This window comes from Sander lucioperca, chromosome 10 (assembly GCF_008315115.2).
Source record: "Sander lucioperca isolate FBNREF2018 chromosome 10, SLUC_FBN_1.2, whole genome shotgun sequence".
NCBI classification, from domain to species: domain Eukaryota; kingdom Metazoa; phylum Chordata; class Actinopteri; order Perciformes; family Percidae; genus Sander; species Sander lucioperca.
The window spans coordinates 35,255,072-35,265,002 of record NC_050182.1 but is presented as its reverse complement, the minus strand read 5'-3'; the positions used below and the strand labels follow the sequence as shown (position 1 = coordinate 35,265,002).

General features: G+C 42.8%; 1 protein-coding gene across 1 annotated transcript; it reads right to left on the bottom strand.

The window, feature by feature from the left end:
• Window positions 1-343: 343 nt before the first annotated feature.
• On the bottom strand, window positions 344-9,222 carry si:dkey-33i11.1 (B-cell receptor CD22). The gene is made up of 19 exons (XM_031278374.2): window positions 9,016-9,222; window positions 8,844-8,909; window positions 7,969-8,067; window positions 7,671-7,782; window positions 7,433-7,578; window positions 7,230-7,350; window positions 7,010-7,146; window positions 6,581-6,703; window positions 6,094-6,240; window positions 5,339-5,444; window positions 4,872-5,035; window positions 4,383-4,532; window positions 4,066-4,197; window positions 2,526-2,607; window positions 2,330-2,378; window positions 2,008-2,094; window positions 1,777-1,910; window positions 1,101-1,230; window positions 344-652 (listed from the first exon to the last, which is right to left on the bottom strand). The coding sequence occupies exons 2-18, from the start codon at window positions 8,890-8,892 to the stop codon at window positions 1,128-1,130; spliced, it is 1,941 nt and encodes a 646-aa protein (XP_031134234.2). The 5' UTR covers window positions 8,893-8,909; window positions 9,016-9,222; the 3' UTR covers window positions 344-652; window positions 1,101-1,127.
• Between the last annotated feature and the right edge of the window lie 709 nt (window positions 9,223-9,931).

The following is a 9,931-nucleotide window of genomic DNA, read 5'->3' as shown; positions in this document are numbered from 1 at the left end:
AATTTAAAAATCGGTGGATTTATGAGGACTATTGTTGACTGTTCCTCAGATCTCTGCAGGGTTAATTGAGACAGCTAGCTAGACTATCTGTCCAATCTGAGTTTTCTCTCGCACGACTATTTTGCAGCCGCTATATGTGTGGAGTTTAGTACCGCCTGTGACAATTCTGATTGGTTTAAAGAAATACCATTAAACCAGAGCACGTTTTCCTCCCATCCCTGAATGCTATGTGGAGTAGCCAGACCCTCCTTCAGCGCGCTTTGGAGGAGGGTCTGGCAAAGAACTAAAGAACAACAATGGATATAGCCTGTACTGTGGATATGAATACAAGCAAAATGGCCAACAAGGTGAATGTTTCTTTTTTTTTGTAATTGTTTTGAAGCATTTCTGCTTCTTCAGGCAGCATACAGTGGTAAGATGCATAGATAAAAAAAGGGAAAGACATGCAACACAGTTTAGGAGCTGGCCTCCCAAGTCAGCACCAGGACCACATGTTGTCCTCGTGGTCTGGTGAACCATAGAGAATCCATGACGACATGTCTGACCCAGAACAGCCAACGGCATCATCAGCGTTCACTAGGAATTGCTTCCTGTCCTACAATGTGAATGTAAAGTGATTGGTTCACATGAGGAAGGCTGATGTGTTGTTCAGCTGAGGGAGAAGATGGGAAAGATCAGTGGAGAATAGTAGAGCAGATTAGAATAACAGCAGCAGAAACCTGAAAGTTAACCTTGAATAGAACAGAACACATTTCTTTCAGCTGTTTAAATTTTCTTTGGTTCTTTCGTCCTGCGTGGTTTTGGTTGTTTCACCACTGAGCCTCGTCATATTTGGTACATTATTAAGATAAACAGGTGACGTTAAACATGTTTTTTCTTTCTGGGCACAACTTCACTGGATTCCTGTAAAAACCTCCTCAATTTTAAGACTCCTACCGTAAGTGGGGTGATCATAGTACTGACGGGTTCCCATGTAATCTTTAAAGTTATGTAGGGACCATTTTAAGTACAAAATACATAAAATAGCAAAAACAAAACTGGACAAAAGTGTACCTCTGAGGTTTGTAAATGACAATACTGAGAGTTGTAAAGTGTCTTACCTGACTTGCCTTTTTTTCTTCTCCCGGTCAGTGGAGAGGCTGGTGCAGTAAAGTGTAAACAACTTTGGAGGAATCCTTCGGCATTTTATCACCACCCAGTGGCAGATTGTGGTCCTGCACCTGGTCCACACTGAATCAACACAGCAACAACAAACAGCCACCATAAAAGTTCATCTGGACATCTGACTTAGATCAAATCATAAAAGCAGCTCTTCATTTTGCTCCAGAACCATAGAAATGTTTTAATGTCCAAAATTGGGATGAGAAATTTATTGGGATTCTCATAAACTGGAGGAAGGTGTTGGATATCACAGAAGAGAGTAAAGACAGAGGAAAAGACAAGGAGTGGAAAAGTGTAAGGAGACCAGAGAGAAGGCGATGAAAGGAAGATAAAGAAGAAAGCAAGAGGGCCAATGTGGTTGTAAAATAGAAGCAAGACATAAAACAGTAGATTGTTGCTGTGGTCAACAGCTCAGACGGATGGTGTAAATGGGAAGAAGGAGACAGAGGGAAGTGAAACAGTCAGAGAGAGAAAGGGAGAGAGATAGAGAGAGGAAAAGAGAGAGAGAGGGAGAGAGAGAGAGAGAGAGAGAGAGAGAGAGAGAGAGAGAGAGAGAGAGAGAGAGAGAGAGAGGGGCAAGATAAAGTGGCAGAGATAGAGGAAGATGGTGTGTACCTGGACAACTTGGAATAGTGGACAGTGATGTAGTTAGGGGCGGGGCTGTGAGTTTCAACTTCTGTGATTGGTGGAGCATCCTTCAGAGGAACGATGGCCGGGTGGCCGCTGTCACTCAAGTCGTCTGGCTCCTCCTGTGCACGCACACACGATACATTTGGATAATTTGTTATATATCGACATTCTTTTCCAGAGTTACAAGACACTCAAACTGTGTACTGAGTTGCGTACAGGTATGTCGGACATCTTGCCCTTTCTCACTGGAAAGGTCTGTTGGGCTGACTCATAGAACATGGTGTCAGCTGTCACTGAGGGACGCTGGGGTAACACACACACACACACACACACACACACACACACACACACACACACACACAGAACAAGACAAAAAGTTAATAATAATAATAATAATATATCATTATTTCAGACTCACAAGTAGGTCCATAGCAGGAAAAGCATGTATTTAAACTTTCAGCTACAGTTTAAACAAAAACAGAAGACGTTGAGTCATTTTAAGACTAAATTACAAATTATAGAACAATAAGTACTGTACCTTGTTTGCTACTTCTCCTGAATCCATGTCGACTCTGTGCATGTTCTTACTGTGAAGAAACAGGAACAATATTATCAAACCACAACCAAGTGACGGCTCATACCACAAAAGTAATGCTAACAAACCAATTTTTTTTTAAATCATGTGGAAGGTTACAGAAATGGCAGTGAGTAAATAGCAGTGTGCTTCCTGTCACCTGATCATAATGGCCACTGTGAGAGTGATGAGTCCAGCAGACACCCCTACTGCTGACGCCAAGGCAATGACCTTAAGACGGCCTGCCAGGAGTAGGATAGTAAAGGTTATCAACATGACTAGAAACAAGAACAAAATGAGGAATGACATGAGATGAATAAAAATAGTGCAATAGATATCAAAATAGAAACAGAGAATCTTGCAGGCGTCTAGACTTGTGTTTCCAGTTCTGATTTCCAAACCTAACTCCACTCCTTCAGCTGTCTAGACTTAAATAGTAGTTTTCCACAACACCTCATCACCCCCTCCTCTTTCCTCATAGTGAGAGGGCTTTACATGACTCACCATGACTCATAGAAAAACAGTCAGAAACCATGAGACTATACATAACGAAAGCCGGACCTCATGCTGCGACAGTGAAAGGGAGGTTTCATCACTCATCATTTCAAACACACAGAAACCTATCCAAACATCCCTCAGAGGAGCACGCACTTTTTGGGTCATTGTCTGAGATAATCAGAAACATAGATGTAAAAATGAGGCAGGGGTGTTTCACTAAGGTTATCAGTGACACCTCATCTCTTCCATTACACTTCTTAAAGTGACAACGGCATGCACAAAAACTCACAACGTACACAGCCATTTCAGTAAGCGCAGGGGAGTGTCAGGGAACAGTTGTCAGCGGAGATGAACCACTAAAGACCTTCAGACAACTCATGAAAAGCACCACATGAAAAATTCTATTGTAAAATGTTTTTTTCTCAAAGGTTGCTATGATATTATATGAGCCTATAGCCTTGCTAGTGGCTCTGTGAGGCTGTATTTAGGCACTCTTTGAGCTAAATGCTCGCATTGACAATGCTGACAAAAGGGTTATGAACTAACAAAACCAACAAACTAACTAACTGATCGGGCCAGGCATAGACCAGCACCTCCCGTGTTCTGTGTGGTAAAATGACTGATTTGTCAATGGTGTCTGGTGGCTTTGACGTGTAATCTTAAACAGGGCTGTATGACGGCAAGTTAAAGTGGTGAAAATGTTCTTAATATACCTAAACTTAAACTGTTTAGGTGGCTAACATACATTAGCTGCTGCCACCATCCACAGCAGAAAATTTCTTAATTTCCATGCCTGTCCTCCCTGTTTCTCTTAACAGGCGGCATGCTCACCATTTACTGTAGGTAATACACTGACTACAGATGAGTGCCTCATACAACCCCACTTGAGAAAATCAGCACTATCCTGAGAGATCACCAACGTTATTACAATTCACCCTGAGGGGGACAGAAAATCCATTCGATAGCTTTCGAGACATTTCACCGAAAACCACAAATGTGGATGGCGATAGAGGAAAGGTCAGTGGAGGTGTCATCCTCTGGAGAACATGAATGTGTGTACAAAATATAGCAATCCATCTGATAGTTGCTGACATATTTCACTCCAGAGCTGTACCAACAAACACAAAAGGCTTTTTTTTAATGTTTTGATAAAACACATCAGCAAAAGACAAAGAAGTGTCTGTGCATGAATCATTGTGTACCTCTGACTCTCACAGTGAGGACAGGAGAGCTGTGGGCTCCGATTCGATTCCTGGCCTCGCAGTAGTACTGGCCGCTCTCTCTAGGGCCGACCTCTGAGAAGGTGAAGACAGGACCAGACTTGGTGCCCCACGCTGCATGGAGGACAGAACGATCAGCTTACTGTTTCAGATAGCGTTGAAGGATACAAACCAACAGACAGTCCAGAGGCACAAAGAGCAGGACACTGACTTCAAACATTTAGCACAGGTTATAGAGGTAAGTATTGATGATTTTGTAATGTTAACCTTGAGTGGAACCACATTTTTACGATGCTAACATTGTACAGAGCCCCCGTCGAGAGCTAAGCGGTGCCATGTGAAGTTGTCCACTGCAGGGTTGGCCTGACTGCTGCAGGTCAGGGTCAAAGGTCGGCCAGCATCCACCACACTGGAGGGACGAGCTAGAACTGAGGTGTTCTTAGGAGGGTCTGGAGAGAGAGGAACAGAAAGATAGATGCACAGGGTTACGGACAGGGCAAAGAGAACAGAGAACAGATGAGAAGGAGAGAAACTATAGAGTTATAGAGGAGAGGAGTGGTATCACAGCATCTGACTCCTCCTTTCCAACACGATAACTGAGCAGTAGGTCATCAGGACAATATAAGTATTTACACAAACAGGCAAAAGGCAAACCCAGCCCTGATAAAAAATGATCTGAATCCAGCAATCCAGATGACTCCTCACACACACACACACACACACACACACACACACACACACACACACACACACACACACACACACACACACACACACACACTACTTACAAAGTATAGTGAGTGTAGCAACAGGGGAGGTTTGGTATCCGAAGCGGTTCCAGGCTGTACAGTAGTACTGCCCAGCAAGGTGAGCACGCACCGAGGGGAAGGTCAGGTTCTGGAAGCTTCCTTTAGCCAACACCTGGTCACCTAGGATACGATACCAAGCATACCTGCAGGAGGGAGGATGGTGATGATGATGATGAGGATGATGAAAATGATTATAGGAATGGGCAATTTGCAATAATAAAATCGTTGGTCCTTGATAATTAGATGATATAACACTATAACAATACATATTTAAATGTTTTTTTTTCATATTGCCCAGTCCTTATTTACAACACCTTAAAGCAAAGTAAAAGTCTGACTTAGAAAAGTTAAGATAGAACAATCTAATAGAAGCCAACAAGGGTCATGATAATAAAAACAACATCCCCATCATGTATTAATCTTTATTAGTTAAGTATTGATTATACCTGCTGGCGGGAGGGTGGGCGTGGCTGACACAGCTCAGGTTAACATATGACCCTTCTCTGATGTCAGCTGGAGGACTCACCAGCACACGCGTGTTTTTTGGAGAGTCTAAACAGGCAGAGAGAAAACCAGAAGCATCGTTACTGTCATGTTCGTTTTTTAATTTGACGTTTACTCCAACGCACCATTAATCCATTTAAGTGACCAACAGCTTCTCATAGAAGAATGCGGAGTGGAATGGAGGCAGCACTAATGCCTACACCCAATGTGCTGAGTGTCTGATAAAGTCAAAAGTTGATTAACATATATGACAAAGAACAGCAGCAAGTCTGAGCAGGTGGAACCAGTGAATGTTTGCTTGAAAAAGTGACTATAAAGTAGTTGCAGATTGATTTTCTGTCGACTGACTAATCAATGAATTGATGAAATTGCATTATGATGCATATTCTTAACAAAAGTAAAAGTATGAAAAGTCAGCAGTTTGGGTTTGTATCACTTCCTTCGGAATCCATATGAGAGAAGAATCCTATTATGACTAGAGTTTAAAATAGAGTTGTTGCCTAATCAGTTAACCCAAACTAACCTTTGACAGATTTGCACAACAGGACCTAAAAATTTAAACATACAACGAGACTTAATATGGGTTTACAAAAGTTTTTGTTGCTCTCAAAATGAAATTGTGATCCAAGCATGTAGTTTTGATTCTGAAATGTGCAAGTGTTTGAATTGGGGCAATGCAAACATCCAACAAACTTACAGGTGACATTGAGTAGCAGTGGTTTGGAGCGGTCTGTTCCCAGTGAGTTGCGTGCTACACAGAAGTACTCTCCTCTGTCTGTGTATTTGAGGTGGAACAGGCGGAGCTGAGGCCTAAAACTGTCTGGGATGCTGCCACTCTCCATGTCTGGAGAGCAGGTAAAGACACATGTGAAAATTAGTGCACACACAAGCATGATCTAAAGACAATAAAATATAATATTTCTTTCTTCAAAGGTCCTGCAATTCCAGGGGAAAGATTCCAAAGCTTCAGCTGTTGACAACTGTCCAAGGAAAACGTGATCCTACTCTGCTTCAACAAATCATTAAAGGACCTTCACTTATCCAAGTGCAGGACAAAATTCACATTACAGCATGAGCATGTCATCAACCAGTCGGCTCAGATCCACGACACAGCCAGTAAATTGAACAGTAAGTGTCCTGTCATCATATGCTGCATATTGGTGAACACACATGCTGTCCTGTACCTTTGAACCATGCGAAGCTTTCCACAGGTGGAGCTGCGTCACTACTGCAGGTGAGGGTGACTGACCCCCCCTCTGACACCTCCCCCACTGGAAAGACTGCTATGGAGGTAGAGCGTGGGCCATCTGGAGGGGGAGAGAGTCAAAACAGGAAAAGAAGGATATACGAGGAAGAAAAAGGGACAAAGAGGACAGAAAGGAAAGGAAAGTGGAGATGAAATACTGCAAAATGTAAGTGCAGTTTACACTATATCAAACGTAATTCAATCATTTAACATGTATCAGGGCCAATAGCAGGTGTGTGCAGTCTCTGATCATTCGTTAAAACACAACGTAAAAGTTATACAGGTTTTAAATAAAGTATAACGTTCTATATCTATCTATTTGTTTGCTTTTATTTTTGTTTTGGCTGGCTTGATTGAGATTACTCACATCCCAGAGCCAACGAGAGGGATGGCGACTGTACGTTCTGTGGTGGGATTGGTCGACAGGTGTACGCGCCAGCGTGCTGCTGGTCAAAGCGGTTGATAATCATCCATTTCTCATAGGAGCCGAGGTTTAGTCCGTTTCTGTGTGCAGAGCATCATATTATGTCTACAGTATAGATCAATGTGACCAATAATACACCCACATGTAGGCTACAACAACACACCTGTACAGTGCAAGGCTCCTTCCTGGAGCAGCACATCCTCTGGCCTGGCAGCCTACAAACACAGTCTCTCCCAAGCCAAACATGTTGGCGGGCCTAGCTGGATGCACCTGGACCTGGAGGTCTGAAACACACACAAACATTCACACATGCACAAAAACACTTGCTGGGTGAGTCTAGTTCAGCTTTTGTTTGTATGAACCTACCTGTTACATCGAGAGTGATGGTGTCAGGGGAGGTCCATCTCCCCAGCGGTTGGTCCGTCTCAAACCTGAAGTGGTACTGGCCTGCATCGCTCAGCTTAACAACACGAATCTGGACTGAACAGCTGGAGTAGCTGCCCCCGATGTAGCTGGAACCCACAATTCATTTTAATACATTTATGCATTATTTCACATTTACAGCGTGTCAGCTCTCACAAATCCCCCCTATGTTTCATCCTACCGAGTGCGTCCGCGGTATGACAGGCTGATCTCGTTGGGGTCAGTGTGGTGAGTGAACTCCCTGCGACCCTCTGCAGACACACGGAACCACATGACCCGCTTCACAGTGTGACCTGTAAAAAAAAAAATAATAATAATAATCGGTAGAAGAAAAACAGCAGCTCAATATAATAAGGCTTTAGGTTTTTCAGATCACCTTAGTTGCTTGGAACTTGGACACATGTAGCATCCAGAGCATTTCATGGCTTTATTAATCATTAGAGATATTTGAAAGAAAGGTTTATACATGGATTTGATACCTGATGGGTAGTCATAACGGCAGGGCAGAGTGACAGTTGTTCCTGCCCACACACAGATCTCCTTCCTGGAAAATGACACACTCCACCTGCTCTGGATACCTGCAGGACAATTTGATGGCAAAAACATGCAAAAATTAGAAACAACGCAAACTAAAATGCACGCTTGCTAACTAAAAAGGTGTGTAAAGCACACCATCTATCAAGATGAAGAGTGTGTCTTCACTCAACTGTCTCTACATTTGCTATCATGTTTTTATGAAGGGCCAGTTCAGGGTTCTAAACAAATCCACAAAGTCGCATCCACAAAAATTGCTTGCCATATAAAATGAGCTACCAAAGGTTTAGGGAATACATACTTGAAGACTAAAAGAGGTGTAAATTCCAACTGCACACAAGTAAAAGTTTTCCGTCAGTGGGGCTCCTCAGAGTAAGACTTGTCAAACCACAGCCCTGATCCGCTCAGAGAGTGACACATAAAATTGAAGCAGTGAAAATGAGCCTTGATGTGCAGCCGTGGTGTCATCCTGTGCTGCTAACTGCCTGCCTGGCTGACTACCTTGCACAAAAGACAATCAATACTTATAAATAACTTGAGCGTAAAGGCAAGGGCACCTGGCTGCAGGACCTTATGTGCATAATGGATCCTATAAGTCATTTATTTTTCAACTGTTGTCACTCGTTTTGAAGCGTGTGTGACACATTCAGGAGAATATCTACAGTAGAATACAATACAAATATCTGACAATGAAGGACCCTGCCAGTTCATCTCTTACATCCCTTAAGTAATAAGAATATACTTATTAAACCTTGTTCAGTTAGGTTTTACATCTCATGATTAAAAAAAGTTGTAATTCCAGATGTATTTTTTCTCTTACCCGGTAAAGCTGTAAGGATGATGCCCAGAACTAACGCACCTGCCAACATCTCCGCTGACACAAGCTCTGTAATGTCACCGGAGAAGGGGAAAAGCACAGGGATACATAGAGGTGAACAAAACATTATCAGGAAAAAAAACACCACCCAGATGATTAAATGTGAAGCACTCACCCCTTAAAGTATCTTCATTCAACTCAGTCAGTCAGACAGAACGGGGTTTGAGGGATGCGTGCCACTCGAATCGCGATGGAGGTGAGTTGTCAGAGCGATGGGAGTTGCATTGTGATCACAACCGGGTGGTAGGAGATGCGAGGAGGAGTGGAAGGGCAGAAGGAGGGGGATGAGGAAGTAACTTCAGCTTCCTTCCTATATTCTATCTTTTAAACTTTCAACTGTTTCTGTTTAGTCCACTTCTCCCTCTGAAACAGCTTTTGAAGGTCAGTGATCTGATGACTCTGGTTTCCTACTTTGTGTTATTGTGAGGATGTGACATCCTTGTGTCATGTCACCTTTCACAATGGTCTTCTGTATGTCATTAACAGACTATTTCTTAACTGGACTTTGTGGATCGGCGATAAAATTCTAGGAACTCTTGGCAAGTGTCTGTGACACATTTGACTTCCCATATCTTTATTTGACCCATTCAAGTATTGATGAGTGCAGCATTAACTAAATATTCATACTGATCAATAGACATGCAGAATATCCAGTGATCAAATTAGTTGCACTCTCCTCTGACATGTCACAATATTGGAGCAAACTTTGAGCATCGAGATTGACCGATTGTTAAAAAGACAAACATGTATGGTTCATTAGTCAAATTAATTCAGGCCTGTTGGCGTACATTGGTATACATAAGTCAAGCAGGCATAGACTCGGCAGCCCAGATGTCCTTTAATCCACTGCTCTAATTGAGAATTGCTGGCACAGAAAACTACCCACAACCAGACGTGAGGAGGTTTGAGACCTCTCAGTTAACTGTGTCCACTTAGCCTGATGAGTCTAAATGACTTTAACATCCTACCCTGCCACAACTTGGCCAATAGATGTCAGTTTAGCGGCATGACTTGGCCAATTGGCTACTTAC

Coding starts and splice junctions, on each gene's coding strand:
- si:dkey-33i11.1 (XM_031278374.2), bottom strand. CDS start 8,892: ATGTTGGCAGGTGCGTTAGTTCTGGGCATCATCCTTACAGCTTTACCG. Junction 7,783..7,968: donor CCGTTATGACTACCCATCAG/GTATCAAATCCA, acceptor TTTTTTTTACAG/GTCACACTGTGAAGCGGGTC. Junction 6,704..7,009: donor CCTCTCGTTGGCTCTGGGAT/GTGAGTAATCTC, acceptor CTCCCCCTCCAG/ATGGCCCACGCTCTACCTCC.